A 17,637-nucleotide genomic window follows, 5' to 3' on the forward strand; every position below is an offset into this window, starting at 1 on the left:
ACTTGAGGGATGGGACCACCCACCCATCTCAAAATTTTTAACGCATATTTGTTCCTGTCCAAAGGAAATGCAGCATCAAAAAACGAAGCAGAGACTGAAGGAAAGGCCATCCAGAGACTGTCCCACTTAGGGATCTAGTCCATCTGCAGACACCAAACCCTGACACTATTGTTGATGCTAAGAAGTGCTTCCTGGCAGGAGCCTGGTATAGTTGTCCTCTAAGAGGCTCTGCCAGCACCCTTCTAATAAAGATGAAGGTACTCATAGCCAACCATTGGACTGAGCCTGCAAACAGTAATGGAAGAGTTAGGGGAAGTATGGAGAGAACTGAAGGGGATTGCAACCCCATAAGATCAACAATATCAACTAACCAGATGCCCCAGAGCTATCAGAGACTAAACTACCAGTCAGAGAGTATAAATGGATGCGTCCATGACTCCAGATGCATATGTAGCAGAGAACTGCCTTATCTGCCATCAGTGGAAGGGGAGGCCCTTGGTCCTGTGGAGGCTTGATGCCCCAGCGTAAGGAGATGCTAGAGAGGTGAGGCAGGAATGGGTGGATGGGTGGAGAAGCATCCTCTTAGAGACAAAGGGATGGACAATGGGATGATGGGTTTGTGGAGCGGGGACTGGGAAATGCAACAACATTTGAAATTTAAATAAATAACCAATAAAAAAAGAAACTATTCTCAGTCTTTTGGATTTAATGAAAGTATTTTATCTCCTTTATTGAGAAAAGGCCCCTGGTTTTTTTTTTTGTTGTTGTTTTAATTTTGTTTTTTTCTTTTTTTTAAACATTCTAGGTTTCACTAGTGATTGTGAGTGCAAGTCCTGTTAGAGAACAGGAAGCTAGGATACACATGTTTGTTTACCAGGATTGTTCAGAGATTTAGCTTCAAACCTCAACATCTTGTTGTTTGATTAAAAAGTGGAGCTCTCCTGCCAGTGGGAGAATTAGCCTCAGGCAAATGAGCTTCCTTTTTGGCTAAAGCAACATGGTCAGTCTTAAAGCACACAATCAACAGAAATGGACTCTGCAAATTGTACTCACATATTTGAGTGTAGCCATCCATCAGCTTACTGTTGAGCAGGGCTCGCCTGAAAGGAGGGCTGGAAATGAAAAGGGTGGGGCAGGGTGGGGCAGGGTGGAGCCAAGATAAGGTTCTGAGCTAGGGAAAAACCACAAAACCCATTCCCAGAACAGCGAATCAGGTAGCAAAGTCACAGCAGCCAATCTGATCAATTCCCGTATCTTGTCAGCTGGTAAATTCCAATAAATCAAAGCTTGTGGCTGCAGCCAAGGCAGATGTCTTTTTTCAGGTCAATAAAGTCTGAGGTACAGAGTTGTAAATCCTGCCTATTGTGACAAATATTCAAGGTCTGCTTATCCAAGGTCTGTTCAACCTGTATGGTGGATGTTCAAGGTTTGCTTGCTTGTCCAGCACCATCCTGGGGACATTGGGGGGGGGGGAGTTAGGGGTGGAGGATGGGGGTGGGTCAAATTTGAGCATACTTATTCACACAGACTTAGCAAGGAAGAAATTGTATTTGGGAAGGGATGGAGAGAGGACTGGAAGGGGGAAAGTGATGTAATATTGTTCAACTTAAAGGCATAAAAATAAAAATTCAAATTTTAAAGTGGTCCGAGAGATACATTAGCAGTTAAGAGCAATAGGTGTTGTTACAGAGGATACAGGTCTCACCCCCAGAAACCACCACATGGTAGCTAACCATTTAAACTCTACTTCCAGGATTCTCCTGCTTTCTTCTGGCCTTTGTTGGAACTAAACACAGACACATACAGGCAAACGCACATGCATATAAAGTAAAAGTAAACCTTAGAAATATAGAATTCTATATAGTGATATCACAGCCCTGAGATGTACTGAAGTAAGGATCAGTTAAACTGAACTCCTCTGGTCTTGCTTGGAAGCAGCTGTGGCATTCCTGTGAGCCATCCTGCTGAGTTGTGAGTGAGGGTAGAACAGCTCAGCAAAGCTGTTCCTCTAAGAACAGTGTTCACAGTGCTGATAGGTAACGTTTCCTTGATGTTTTCTGAATTTTTGTTTTTTGTTCTTTGTATATGTGAGAACTGAGGCATTGATACCTCTATCTGTTAGATCACACATCATAATCAATAGGTATCATTGGCTCCTGTGCAATCTACTTTCACAGTGCCATTTACTTGTTTTCAGCTAAGACCTTATGGGACACGATGAACATTCCAGAGGCGTTTCTGTCCACCATTTTTACAATTTTCTTATGTTTCTGCATGACTTCGAGCTGAGAATGTTCTTAAATATCTCTGCTATTACACTCTGACCACATTCAGAAAAGTTCATATATTTAACTTAATATGCTTAGGACTAGGCAAACATATCATATCCACACTAGCTTAGTAAAATGTCAATGCTTCCTTTGTTGAATAAAATCATTACTTTGGAAATGATTCTCATGCATTCCTGGTCTGTCATGGGGAGGGGCTGGAGTGGAAATTTTCTCACTTCATCTGTCTCATCTGTTGTGATGGCTACTGTTCTTAGTCAAAATGACTACATCTGGAGTTAACTAAAACCCAAAGAGTTGGGTACTGTGGGGGATTTTGGGGAAACCCTTCTTTAATCTGATTCTTTTGAGGTGTCAAGATCCAGTTTTAACCTAGGCCACAGCTTCTGGTGGCAGCATACATATATGAAGAACATTGAAAATGGTTGTTCTTTCTCTTTTTGCTTTCCCTATCTCTGGATAGCAAGTTCACTTTTTAATGGTATTAGAGCCTGCTTCTTGAGGATTATGTTACATACTGAAGACCACTGGGACATTCAGTCACATGAACTGAACCACTGGCGTATTCTTCAACTTTCCATGGGTATACAGATACTTTCTACATACACTCAGTCTATCAATTCTGTTCATCTGGAGATCATAGACTAAGACAGCTATGGTTTTTTTTTGTTGTTGTTGTTGTTGTTTTTTGTTTTGTTTTTCACCTTCCCACTGAGGAAGATGTGCTGGCTCACAGTAGTGATCTACAGTGTTGGTCATGTTTCCTGCTTTTCTCCAAGTCTTGCCTTAAGCCCTGCAGGTGCAAGTAGCTGAACCTAGCATGAAGCCACAAAACAAAAATCCTGTTCCCTAAAATCTCTCTTTAACACTTAATACTCTGAGCATCCTTCCATTGTGGGACAGACTGATAACTCCACTGCAAGCTGAGTTGTAGGGTTCCATAGCTGCCTGCAGCTATTACGAAGTGGGTTTCTGGAACAGAAGCTGAGGAATAAATAGGGAAGAGGGGCGAAAAGAAGTACGGCTAAGACAATATTCACTGATCAAAGCCGGAAACTTTAATGGCGCCAGACCTTTTAACAGTTTGGGCAAACCCTTCCCCCCAGACTCCAGGCTGAGTTCCGGTGGAAGTTGTCTAGCTTCTCTTGGAGGTCCTCGTCTTGACTGCTCCTGCAGCTGGGTGGGTCACCTGTTTAATTCAGGAATTCCTAGACCTTGAGGAACAATGAACTTAACCTTTACTTCGAGCACTCCACCCTGGGTGGAGCAGGATCCTGGCTAACTGGGAGAAGTTAACCTTGACCATAGTCAAACTCTGACCAAGTGCAAGACTGCCCCAATATGGCTCTGTACACTGAGTAATAGGCTAAGCAAGCTATACACCTAGATTCCAGGAGGGAAAAAGAGGAAGTGCTGTGAGGGGAGCACAGGCCAGCTCTGAAGTCAGGCGAGGTGGGGAGGACCAGGGGGCTGAGTAGCAAGGAACTGGAGTGCTGGGACCTCCCTAGGGCTGGCTGTGGTAGCTCCCTGTGGTAGCTATTGCAGAACAAGAAAAAGTGCTACTGTGCCACACCAACTCCGTAGAATCTCAGTGACAAGTTTCACAGACTGAGGCAAACACTTCGAAAGAAGGAGGCCTGCTGGAACCGGTTGTGGAACTCTTGCCCAGAACAAACTATTGAGGCACAGCTCTCATGGCAATTTATCTGTTTTATCTTCTTTTATTCTTTTTCTTATTTACCAGATGTTCCTGATAGCCTAGGCTAAGAGCTTATGTGAGGATAATGGGTAAGAAACCATTCCTTGAGATGGAGTCACTAACCTTATATCTCCGGGGAAACCATTGCTCCACTTTATAATCATTTATGAGATAGTATTGATAAATAAAAACTTTCCCAACAATAAAATTTCATATGGCTGCATGTGTGTCATCGGAAGTAGGCTTTGGTATATTGTTTTAAAAACTCGTAAAAATAATTAAAGTAGTTTAAATTTACCCTTTAAGATTTACAAAAAATAAGATATTAGATGTTAAATAATACCTAACCATAAAAATTTATTAACTTGTTCTTTAAATTTGCCACTAGCCTTGGATGATTTTTATTGTGCCAATTAACAATTGTTACCTGTTCTATCGTGATTGCTTATCTGAACACACTTTTTCAGAAGTTGTAATACTTGGATGATTTTGTATTTTATTGTGCCAAATGATTATGATGATGTCTGTTCTATTTGACTGCTTCACTGAACACATCTTCTCAGAGTTGTAATACTTGTTTCTTTATGCATAAAACCCTTGCTTGAAACTACAAAATACATTCAGATTCAAACTGCCTCAGTGTTTTCTGTTTGTCACTGCCGAATTCTTACCCACCCCTCGTCCCAGGGACCCTCATACCCGACTGAGGTGGTCCGTGGCACTACTGAAATGCGAATCTCTGCATATCTGGAAAAGGTCAGGCCTTGGACTGGAAGCCTGGCCTAGGAACCGCTTGGCTCGGTCTCTTCAACACACTCTAACCCTAAGGGAGGTGCGCCTGTCACTCAAGACTCCCTGGCCAATCAGGGTCTCCAGGAGGACCTGCCACTCAGAAGAGGCGGGTTCTTCCGGGTGCCTTACTGCAGGTCTAGCTCTGCAGCTGAGCAGGCGTGAATGGTTCCATGTGAATTGCTCTGTGTGCTGCCGTTTGGTGCGGTGAGGAGAGCTCCGGCAAGCTCTGCAACCACAGCATGGTGAGAGCAAGATCACTGCTCACAAAGGGGAAGAGCAGCGGGAGCGGGAGTGGTGGGTCCTCCCCAGAGGCTGGGTGGGAAGGCTATTGGAGGACAGGCACAAGTGCTACCGAAATGCAGACCTTTGTATATCCGGATGTGGGACTCTAGCTCTGGCCAGGAACACTACGCCCTGTTTCTTCAGCATTCTCCAACCCTGAGGGAGATACTCAAGCTGTACAAGACTTGTTGGCCAATCAGGGCCTGCAGGCAGACCTGCCAGTCAGAAGAAGAGGAGATGGTTCCCCCCACCTCCCACCTCCGGGTGCCCTGCTGCAGGTTCCGTTCTGTAGCTGAGCAGGATTGAATGATTTGATGTGCTGTGCCGTGTGCTGCTGCTAGGGGCTGTGAGGGGAGATCTGGCAAGCTCCAAAATCCTGACCTCGTGAGCGCAAGGTCATTGCCCGCCAAGGGAAGAAACTGGCGGCTCAGTAGCTGGGAGCTGGAGTGATGGGCCGTTCCTGGGTCTGGGTGGGAAGCCGCAGCCTGTTCCCCCCCCCCCCCCCCCCCCCGAAGTCTCTCTTGGTCCTAGTCACTCTCTGGACCTGGCGGTGACTGACTCAGGATTACTTCACTTTGGAGGCTGGATCAGTGTATTTGAAACAGGGACTTGCGTGTAGAAACCTCCTTGTCAGGAAGCCAAACTTGGATAGCCCTGGTTTCTCTAGTGTCTTCTACAAGTTCTGCTCTTAGCATTTAACATTTTGGTGTAAGATCCATTTGGAGTTAATTTTGTGGAGGTTGTGCAATATTGGGTAGCAGCACCCCAATGTTTAGCTGTGATGTAGAAAAGAATAGATGATGTAGAGGATTTACCAGTGCTTAGAAATAAGTGACATCAAATAAAAATTAAGCTAAGACATCCTACAGAGAAGTAGTATGCTAAGCAGGCCTGTTAGAGATTAAGATGCTAGGATACACGTGTTTGTTGACTAGGATTGTCCCGAAATTTGCTTCCAAACCGTAACAAAGGAGACTCAGATTTACAACCAGCCACAAGATCCATTATCATATCCAAGAACAGGCCTCTGTCAAGCTGCTCTCAGGGGCCATTACATGCAGAATCTGTTCCAGGCTGGTTCCTTGTTTATCCTTAGCCAAAGCTAAATGCATGCAGTCATGAAAGAGGTTTCCTTATCTTTTAATTGTATGTGGAGTGTTTTTTTTCCCCAGGAAGATTCTTGGACAGTGCATCTTCAGCCTTTTAGAGAAGAAAAATGTTTCTGAGACAAGCTATGTTGATTCAGGTCGCCTTGATCCTAGTCAGTTAATCCCCAGGGCAATAACCTTGCTTGATGAAATTCCCATTTTGTAATTTTCTATCATGTGTTAATTCATGCATGTGAGTGAAAACAGACCAGATTAGTGGTTGTAAAATTTGGGTAGGTTAGTCTGAGACAGTGAATACTGAATTTTCAATTTATAGGACTATGCAGATGTGTAAAATCCTCATTGACACAGTTAAGTGAGCTCAAAAATTTGAGACAGAGGCTTTTGTGCATAGCTTTCTGTGTCAAGTTACAGATCTCAGCAGCTAACACTGTACATGGGGGCAAGGTCAAATAGTATCTTATTTATGGCACTTCCTCTACCAGGGAGTATTTCAAAGTTAGTATCCATAATTGTTTTTCAATTATATTTATCTTTTAAAGACAAATATTTGGCATTAATTTTAATTTTTAAATCCAAGACTTTACTTCAACCAAAATAAGAGTGTTAGAATACTTTTTAAAATTTTTATTTATTTATATATTTGTATCCCAAACACTGCCCCTCCTAGTTCCCCCTTACAAAACCCCTCCCTCCATCTACCTCCCCTTCACCTCTGAGTGGTTGTCCTCTAAACTCCCCAAATTGCTCCTACCCTGGCACATCAGGTCTCTTCAGGATTAGATGCATTGTCTCCCACTGAGGCCAGAAAAGGTAGCCCTGGAGACTGAGCTGCATGTCTGCTGCATATATGATAGGGACCTTGGTTCAGCCTTGTATGCTGCTTGGCTGGTGGGTAAGTCCCTGAGAGCTCCTAGAGGTCCAGGTTAGTTGACTGTTGGTCTTCCTGTGGAATTTCTATCCCCTTCAGGACTTTCAAACCTTCCCCCAGCTCTTTCATAAGAGCCCCTGATCTCTGTTCAGTGTTTGGCTATGGGTATCTGCTTCTGTTTCGGTTAGCTGGGTAGATCCTCTTAGAGGGCACAAGTGGTAGGCCACAGCCTGCAAGCATGACAGGATATTAATAGTGTCAGGGACTGCTGCTTGCTCATGGGATAGGTCTAAAGTTGAGCCAGTTATCAGTTGGCCATTCCTTCAGTATCTGCTCCATCTTTGTCCCTGCATTTCTTTTAGACAGGACACATTTTAGGCCAAAAGTTTTGTGGGTCAGTTATTTTGCTCTCTCTCCACTGTGGTTCCTGCCTGGATACAGTGAGTAGCCTCTTCAGGTTCCATGTCCCCACTGTTAGGCATCTCAGCTATGCTCACTACATTGAGTCCTGGGAGCCTTTCCCATTTCTGGTCTCTGGGACATCGAGAGATTCCCCCACCCCACCCCACCCCACCCCCACCCCTGGCAGCTGCAGATTTCCATTCATTCTCCTGTCTCTTTTGCACTCTTGCCTGTCTCTCCCATACACCTGATCCTGCCCACCACCAATTCCCCTCCCCCTCCCTTCTCCCACTCTATTCCCTCTCTCTCTCAGCCTCTTATGACTATTTTATTCCTCCTTCTTAGTGAGATTCAAACATCCTCACTTGGGCCTTCCTTCTTCTTTAATTTCTTTGGGTCTGTGAGTTCTATCATGGGTATTCCGAGCTTCTTTTTGGCTAATATCCACTTATCAGTGAGTGCATACCATGTGTGCTCTTTTGTGACTGGGTTACCTCACTCAGGATGATATTTTCTAGTTCCATCCATTTGCCTGAGAATTTGATGACTGTTTTTAATAGCTGAGTAGTATTCTATTGTGTAAATGTACCACATTTTCTGTATCCATTCTTCTGTTGAAGGACATCTGGGTTCTTTCCAGCTTCTGGCTATTATAAATAAGGCTGCTGTGAACATAGTGGAGCACATGTCCTTGTTATATGTTGGAACATCTTTTGGGTATATGCCCAGGTGTGGTATAGCTGAGCCTTCACTATTCCATTATTCTAAGAAACCTCCAGATTAATTTCCAAAGTGGTTGTACCAGGTTGTAATTCCACCAGTAATAGAAGAGTGTTCCTCTTTTACCACATCCTTGCTAGCATGTTCTGTTGCTTGAGTTTTTTATCTTTGTCATTCTGATCAGTGTAAGGTGGAATCTCAGGGTTGTTTTGATTTGCATTTTCCTGATGACTAAGGCTCTTGCATATTTCTTAAAGGTGTCTCAGCCATTTGAGATTCCTCTTTTGTGAATTCTCTGTTTAGCTCTGTACCCCATCTTTTTAATTGGGTTATTTGGATTGTTGGAGTCTAACTTCTTGAATTCTTTATATACTTTGAATATTAGTCCTCTGTCAGATGTAGGGTTAGTAAAGATTTTCCCAATCTGTAGGCTGCCATTTTGTCCTGTCGACAGTGTCCATTGCCTAACAGAAGCTTTCCCTTTCATGAGATCCCATTTATCAAATGTTGATCTTAGAGCTAGAGCCATTAAAATTCTGTTCAGGAAATTGTCTCCTGTATCAATGTGTTCAAGGCTATTTCCTACTTTTTCTCTTATTAGGTTTAGTGTATCTGGTTTCGTGTTGAAGTCCTTGATCCACTTGGACTTGAGTTTGTGCAGGTTGATAAATATTGATCTATTTGCATTCTTCTGCATGCAGGTATACAGTTAGACTAGTACCATTTGTTGAAGATGCTTTCTATTTTCCATTGTATGGTTTTAGCATGTTTGTCAAAAATCAAGTGTCCCTAGGTTTATGGGGTTTTTTGTTTTTGGAGGGGAGGTCTTTGATTCAATTCCATTGATCAACCTGTCTGTTTCTGTACCAATACCATATCATTTATCACTAATTGCTCTACAGTACAATTTGTGGTCAGGGATGGTTATTCCAGAATTTCTTTTATTGTCCAGGATTGTTTTAGCTATTCTGGGGTTTTTTTGTTTTTGTTTTTGTTTTTGTTTTGTTTTGTTTTGTTTTTGTTTTTCCGTATGAAGTTGAAAATTGCTCTTTAAAGGTTTGTAAAAAAATGTGTTAGATTTTGGTGGGAATAGCATTGAATCTGTAGATTGCTTTTGGTGAGGTGGCTCCTTTCACTATGTTAATCCTATCAGTCTCTGAGCATGGGTGATTTTCCATTTTCTGATAGCTTACTCAGTTTCTTTCTTCAGGAACTTGAAGTTCTTGTCATATAGATCTTTCACTTGCTTGGTTAGAGTTACACCAAAATCTTTTATATTATTTGTGGCTATTGTGAAGAATGTTGTTTCCCTTCTTTCTTTCTCAGCCTGTTTGTCATGTGTATAAAGGGCTTAATTGTTTGAGTTAATTTCATATCCAGCTATTTTGCTGAAGTTGTTTATTAGTTGTAGGAGTTTTCTAGTAGAATTTTTTGGCCTGCTTATGTGTACTATCATTTCATCTATGAGTAGTGATATCTTGACTTCTTCCTTTCCAATTTGTATCCCCTTGATCTCCTTTTGTTGTTTTATTGCTCTCACTAGAACTTCAAGTTGGATATGAGATAGGGAGATGTTTTAGTCAGGGTTTCTATTCCTGCACAAACATCATGACCAAGAGGCAAGTTGGGGAGGAAAGGGTTTATTGAGCTTACACTTCCATGTTGCAGTTCATCACTAAAGGAGGTCAGGACTGGAACTCAAGCAGGTCAGGAAGCAGGAGCTGATGCAGAGGCCATGGAGGGATGTTTCTTACTGGCTTGCATCCCCTGGCTTGCTCAGCCTGCTTTCTTATAGAACCCAAGAATACCAGCCCAAAGGTGGTACCACCCACAAGGCGCCCTCCCCACTTGATCACTAATTGAGAAAATGCCCCACAGCTGGATCTCATGGAGGCACTTCCCCAACTGAAGCTCCTTTCTCTGTGATAACTCCAGCATGTGAGAAGTTGACACACAAAACTAGCCAGTACAGGAGAGATGGGCAGCTCTTCCTTTTCCCTGATTTTAATGAGACTACTTCACTTTTCTCTCCTTTTAATTTTATGTTTCTTATTGGCTTGCCATAAATGGTTTTTATTATATTTAGGTATATGCCTTGAATCCCTGATCTTTCCTAGACTTAACATGAAGAGATGTTGTCTTCATCAAAGGCTTTTTTAGCATCTGATAAGATTATCATGTAATTTTTCCGTTGTTGTTGTGAGTACTCCTACTTTTATTGTTTATTACATTGTTTGTTAATCATGTGTCTCACTCTGGCATTTTAGTACTTACTCATTTCCCTCCCCTGTTTCTTTCTTTTTTGTTTTATTAGATACTTTCATTATTTGCATTTCAAATGTTATCCCATTTCCCAATTTTTCCCTCTGAAAACACCCTATCCAAACCCCCTCCCCCTGCTCTCCAAATCACCCACTCCTCCTTCCCTGTCCTGGCATTCCCCTATTCTGGGGCATCAAGCTTTCTCAGGACCAAGGGCCTCTCCTCCCTTTGATGTCCAACAAGGCCATCCTCTACTACATATGCAGCTGGAGCCATGGGTCCCTCCATGTATGCTTTTTGGTTGGTGGTTTAGTCCCTGGGAGCTCTAGGGGTACTGGGTGGTTCATATTGTTGTTCCTCCTATGGGACTGAAAACTCCTTCAGCTCCTTGGGTCCTTTCTCAAGCTCCTCCATTGGGGACCTTGTGTTCAGTCCAATGGTTGGCTTAGAGCACCCACTTCTCTATTTGTCAGGTACTGTCAGAACCTCTCAGGAGACAGCTATATCAGGCTCCAGTCAGCAAGCACTTGTTAGCATCCACAGTAGTGTGTGGGTTTGGTGACTGTAAATGCGATGGATCCCCAGGTGAGGTAGTCTCTGGATGGTCTTTCCTTCAGTCACTGCTCCACACTTTCTCTCTGTATCTCCTCCCGTGGGTATTTTGTTCCCCCTTCTAAGAAGGACCTAAGGATCCATAAGCTTCGTTTGGTCAGTTAATTGTATGTTGGGTATTCTGAGCTTCTGAGCTAATGAATATCCACTTATCAGTGAGTGTATACCATGTGTGTTCTTTTGTGATTGGGTTACCTCCCTTGGGATAATATTTTCTTATTCCATCTATTTGCTTAAGAATTTCATGAATTCATTGTTTTTAATGGCTGAGTAATATTCCATTATGTAAATGTACCACATTTTCTGTATCCATTCCTCTGTTGAAGGACATCTGGGTTTTTTCCAGCTTCTGGCTATTATAAATAAGGCTGCTATGAACATAGTGGAGCACATGTCCTTATTACTTGTTGTAGAATCTTCTGGGTATATGCCCAGGCACTCCTGGGCCTCCTGTTGTACTATGTCCAATTTTGTACAAGGCTGGGTCCTCCTGCTGTACTACGTCCAATTTTGTGAGGAACCACCAAACTTATTTCTAGAGTGGTTGTACCAGCTTGCAATCCCACCAGCATTGGAGGAATGTTCCTCTTTCTCCACAGTCTCACCAGCACCTGCTGTCACCTGAGTTTTTGATTGTAGCTATTCTGACTGGTGTGAGGTGGAATCTCGTGGTTGTTTTGATTTATTTGCATTTCCCTGATGACTAAGGATGTTGAACATTTCTTTAGGTGCTTCTCAGCCATTCGGTATTCCTTAGTAAATAATTCTTTGTTTAGCTCTGTACCCCATTTTTAAATAGTTATTTGGTTCTCTGGAGTCTAACTTCTTGAGTGCTTTGTATATATTGGATATTATCCCCCCCCCCCCCATCTGCTGTAGGGTTGGTAAAGGTCTTTTCCCAATTTGTTGGTTGCTGTTTTGTCCTATTGACAGTGTCCCTTGCCTTACAGAAGCTTTGTAATTTTATGAGGTTCCATTTGTCAATTCTTGATCTTAGAGCATAAGCTATTGGTGCTCTGTTCAGGAAATTTTCCCCTGCACCCATGTACTCAAGGCTCTTCCCCACTTTCTCTTCTGTTAGATTCAATGTATCTGGTTTTATGTGGTGGTCCTTGATCTACTTGGATTTGAGCTTTGTACAAGGAGATAAAAATGGATCGATTTGCATTCTTCTGCATGCTAACTGCCAGTTGAACCAGCACTGTTTGTTGAAAAGGCTATATTTTTTTTCCACTGGATGGTTTTAGCTCCTTTTTCAAAGATCAAGGGACCGTAGGTGTGTGGGTATATTTTTAGGTCTTCCATTGATCTACCCACCTGTCTCTGAACCAATACTATGCGGTTATTATCACTATTGCTCTGTAGTACAGCTTGACCTCTGGGATGCTGATTCCCCCAGAAGTTCTTTTGCTGTTGAGAATAGTTTTCACTCTACTGGGTTTTTTTTGTTATTCCAGATGAATCTGAGAATTACTCTAACTCTATGAAGAATTACATTGGAATTTTGATGGGATTTGCATTGAATCTGTAGACTGCTTTTGGCAAGACGGCCATTTTTACTTTATTAATCCTGCCAATCAACGAGCATGGAAGATCTTTCCATATTTGAGGTCTTCGATTTCTTTCTTCAGAGACTTGAAGTTCTTGTCATACAGATCTTTCACTTGTGTGGTTAGAGTCACACCAAGATATTTTATATTGTTTGTGACTATTGTGAACGGTGTAGTTTCCTAATTTCTTTCTCAGCCTGTTTATCCTTTGAGTATAGGAAGGCTACTGATTTGTTTGAGTTAATTTTATATCTGGCCACTTTCCTGAAGTTGTTTGTCAGATGTAGTTCTCTGGTGGAATTTTTGTGGTTACTTAAGTATATGATCATATCATCTGCAAATAATGATAATATGACTTCTTCCTTTCCAATTTTTATTCCTTTCCCCTCCTTTTGTTGTCTGATTGCTCTAGCTAGAACTTCGAATATTATATTGAGTAAATATGGAGAGAGAGAGAGCAGTCTTGTCTAGTCCTTGATTTTAGTGGGATTGCTTCAAGTTTCTCTCTATTTAATTTTATGTTGGTTGGCTACTGGTTTGCTGTACATTGCTTTCACTATGTTTAGATATGGGTCTTGAATTCCTGATCTTTCCAAGACTTTTAATATGGAGGGATGCTGAATTTTGTCAAATGCTTTTTTTAGCATCTAATAAAATGACCATGTGGTTTTTTTTTCTTTGCGTTTGTTAATGTAGTGGATTGCATTGATGGATTTCTATATATTGAACCATCCCTGCATCCCTGGGATGAAGCCTACTTGATCTTGGTGAATGATCATTTTGATGTGGTCTTTGATGTGGTTGGCAAGAATGTCATTGGGTATTTTTGTATCAATATTCGTGAGAGAAATTCATCTGAAGTTCTCTTTCTTTGTTGGATCTTTGTGTGGTTTTGGAATCAGTGTAATTGTGGCTTCGTAGAATGAGTTGACTAGTGTTTCTTCTGTTTCTATTTTGTGGAATAGTTTGAAGAGTATTGATATTAGGTCATCTTTGAAGGTCTGATAGAATTATGCACTAAAACCATCTGGTCCTGTGCTTTTTTGGTTGGAATATTTTCAATGACTGTTTCTATTTCTTTAATGGTTATGGGACTGTTTAGATGGTTTATCTGATCCTGATTTAATGTTGGTATTTGGTATCTGTCTAGAAAATTGTCCATTTCATCCAGATTTTCCAATTGTGTTGAGTATAGGCTTCTATAGTAGGATCTGATGACTTTTTAAATTTCTTCAGTTTCTGTTTTTATATCCCTCTTTTAATTTCTGATGTTAATTTGGATATTGTCTCTGTGGACTCTGGTTAGCCTAGCTAAGGGTTTATCTATTTTTTTATTTTCTCAAAGAAAGGGTCCTGGTTTTGTTGATTCTTTGTATAGTTCGTTTTGTTTCTACTTGGTTGATTTCAGCCCTGATGTTGATTATTTCCTGTTTTACTCCTCTTGGGTGTATTAGCTTCTCTTTGTTCTAAAGCTTTCAGGTGTGCTGTTAAGCTGCTAGTCTATGCTTTCTCCAGTTTCTTTTTGAAGGCACTCAGAACTATGAGTTTTCCTCTTAGCACTGCTTTCATTGTCTCCTATAAGTTTCTATATGTTGTGCCTTCATTTTCATTAAAGTTTAAAATGTCTTTGATTTCTTTCCTTATATCTTCTTTGACTAAGTCATCATTGAGTAGAGCATTGTTCAGCTTCCATGTGGATGTGTGCTTTCTGTTGTTTTGTTGCTATTGACGACCAGCCTTAGTCTGTAGTGATCTGATAGGAGGCATGGAATTATTTCAGTCTTCTTATATCTGTTGAGGTCTGTTTTGTGACCAGTTATATGGTCAGTTTTGGAGAAGTACCATGAGGTGCTTAGAAGAAGGTATATTCTTTTGATTTAGGAGAAAATGTTCTACAGATATCTGTTAAATCTATTTGGTCCATAACTTCTGCTAGTTTCACTGTGTCTCTGATCAGTTTGTGTTTTACTGATCTGTCTGTTGATGAGAGTGGGTGTTGAAGTCCCCCACAATTATTGTGTGAGGTGCAATGTGTTCTTTGAACTTTAATAAAGTTTCTTTTATGAGTGTGGGTGGCCTTGCATTTGGAGCATAGATGTTCAGAATTAACAGTTCTTCTTGATAGATTTTTCCTTTGATGTGTATAAAATGTCCTTCTGTGTCTTTTGATGACTTTTGGTTGAAAGTCCATTTTATTGGATATTAAAATGCCTACTCCAGCTTGTTTCCTGGGACCATTTGCTTGGAAAACTATTTTCCAACCTTTTACTCTGAGGTAGTGTTTGTCTTTGACACTGTGGTGCCTTTCCTGAATGCAGCAAAATGTTGGGTCTTGTTTACATATACGGTCTGTTAGTCTATGTCTTTTTTGGGGGAATTGAGTCCATTGACATTAAAAGATATTAAGGAATAGTGATGGTTGCTTCCTGTTATTTTTGATGTGATATTTATGTTTGTGTGGTTATTTTCTTTTGGGTTTGTTGAAAGATGATTACTTTCTTGCCTTTTCTAGGGTGTAGTTTCCTTGTGTTTGTGTTTTCCATCTATTATCCTTTGTATGGCTAGTTTTGTGGAAAGATATTGTGTAAATTTGGTTTTGTCCTGGAATATCTTAGTTTCTCCATCTATGGTGATTGAGAGTTTTGCTGGGTACAGCAGTCTGTGCTGGCATTTGTGTTCTCTTAGGATCTGTATGAGATCTTCCCAGGATCATTTAAGCTTTCATAGTCTCTGGCAAGAAGTCTGGTTTAATTCTGATAGGTCTACCTTTATAAGTTAGTTGACATTTTCCCTTACTGCTTTTAATATTCTTTCTTTATTTAATACATTTGCTGTTTTGATTATTATGTGACAGGACAAATTTCTTTTCTGGTCCAATCTATTTGGAGTTCTGTAGGCTTCTTGTATGTTCATGGGCATCTCTTTGTTTAAGTTAGGGAAGTTTTCTTCTATTAATTTTTTTTGTTGTTTTGTTTTTCGTGACAGGGTCTCTCTGTGTTTCCCTGGCTGACCTGGAACTCACTTTGTAGACCAGGCTGGCCTCAAACTCAGAAATCTGCCTGCCTCTGCCTCCCTAGTGCTGAGATTAAAGGTGTGTGCTACCACTGCCCGGCCTCTTCTATTAATTTTGTCGAAGATATCTACTGGCCCTTTAAGTTGGAAATCTCTCTCTTCTATACCTATAATCCTTAGGTTTGGACTTGTCATTGTGTCCTGGATGTCCTGGATGTCCTGGATGTCCTGGATGTCCTAGATGTTTCCAGTTAGAAGCTTTTTGCGTTTTGTATTATTTGACTGTTTTGTTCATGTTTTTTGTGGTGTCTTCTGCACCTGAAATTCTCTCTTCTATCCCTTGTATTCCGTTGTTGATGCTTGTATCTATGATTCCTGATTTCTTTCCTAGGTTTTCTATCTCTAGAGTTGTCTCCCTTTGTGATTTCTTTATTTCTACTTCCATTTTTAGATCCTGGATGGTTTTGTTTAGTTCCTTCTCTAGTTTGTTCCTGTTTTCCTGTAATTCTTTAAGGTATTTTTGTATTTCCTCTTTAAGTGCATTTTCCTGTTTACCTGTGTTCTCCTGTATTTCTTTATGTTCTTCTTGACTTCCTCTATCAGCATCTTGATGTGTGATTTTTAAATCCAGCTCTTGCCTTTTCAGTGTGTTGAGGTATCCAGGATTTACTGTTGTGGGAGAACTGGATTCAGATGATGTCATATCGCCTTGGTTTCTGTTGGTAATATTTTATTTTTTTAAATTTTTTATTAGATATATTCTTTATTTAAATTTCAAGTGGTTGGTAATCTTCTTGTGTTTACCTTTTGCCATCTGGTTATCTCTGGTATTAGCTGGTCTTGCTGTCTTTGGCTGTGGCTCATTCGTGTCCTGCAAGCCTGTGTGTCTGTACTTTTGGGAGACCAGTTCTCTCTGTGTGCAGGTGTGTAAGCATTCCTGGGAGAACAGCTCCCTCATGACAATATTTGTGAATGTAGCTCCGTGGCCCAGGATCAGCTCTGGGCACAGATGCAAATCAGAAGACTCCTGTCCCTGGATGCCCCTATGTTCTTATGTCAGAAGTCAGGTTCCTCTGAGCAGCAGTGGTGGTCCTACCTGCACTCTCAGGCCTGACTTCACTACTGGAAGGCTAGCTATCTCCCCAAGCCACCTGGGTATGCAGTCCTGTGGCTGAGGATTAGAAGTTTTCTACTGTGACTTTGTTGAAGATATTTTCTGCCCCTTTTACTTGGGAATCATCAACCTCTTCTATTCCTATTACTCTTAGGTTTAGTCTTTTCATAGTGTTTCAAGTTTCCTGGATCTTTTGAGTTCGAAATTTTTTTTACATTTGGCATTTTCTCTGACTAATGTATCAGTATCTTCTATGATATGTTGTATGCTTGAGATACTCTCTTGCATCTCTTGTATTGTGTTGGTGATGTAGTTTCTGTTCTCTTTCCTAGGTTATCTATCAGCAGGGTTGCCTCCATTTATATTTTATTCATTGCATCTATTTCCATTTTTAGCTCTTAAGCCATTTTATTCTTATCTTTCACCTGTTTAATTGTGTTTTCCTGTATTTTTAAAGGGATTTATTTGTTTCCTTTTTAAGAGCTTCTTCCTGTTTGATTATATTATCCTGTATTTCTTTAACTGGTTTATTTATATATTCTTTAAAGGCCTCTATCATCTTCATGAGATGAGATTTATGGTCACAGTGTTGCTCTTCAGGTATGGTAGGGTATTCAGTGCTTGCCATAGTGGTAGAGCTGGTGTCTGATGATGTCATGTTGCACTGGCTTCTGTTGATTATGTTCTTGCATTTGCCTTTTGCCATCTGGTTGTGTCTGGTGTTGGCTGGTCTGGTAATCCCTGGGTAAATACGTCTGTGGGACTGGTTGTTGTGGATAGCTGCAAGCCTCCCAAAATGCAAGCATAGCTGTGGGATGGAGTATGGGGTACAGTCCAGGTGTGGACTGGAAGGAAGAGGAATTTCTGATAGGGCAGGGCAGAACCATAGATGCTGGGCTTGTGATCCCCAAATGCAGATGGACT

The 17,637-nt window shown here is 41.1% G+C and overlaps 1 protein-coding gene across 3 annotated transcripts in view; it reads left to right on the forward strand.

Moving 5' to 3' along the window:
- The first annotated feature begins 4,894 nt into the window (after positions 1-4,894).
- The window catches only part of LOC127672424 (zinc finger protein 431-like), a 313,721-nt gene continuing 300,978 nt past the window's right edge, over positions 4,895-17,637 (forward strand). For all 3 annotated transcript variants that reach the window (XM_052167581.1, XM_052167583.1, XM_052167584.1), the window contains exon 1: positions 4,895-5,021. In XM_052167581.1, the coding sequence (XP_052023541.1) occupies positions 5,019-5,021 (3 nt within the window). In that variant the 5' untranslated portion in view covers positions 4,895-5,018. The remainder of the gene's footprint in view (positions 5,022-17,637) is intronic.

This window comes from Apodemus sylvaticus, chromosome 22, assembly GCF_947179515.1.
Source record: "Apodemus sylvaticus chromosome 22, mApoSyl1.1, whole genome shotgun sequence".
Classification (NCBI taxonomy): Eukaryota; Metazoa; Chordata; class Mammalia; order Rodentia; family Muridae; genus Apodemus; species Apodemus sylvaticus.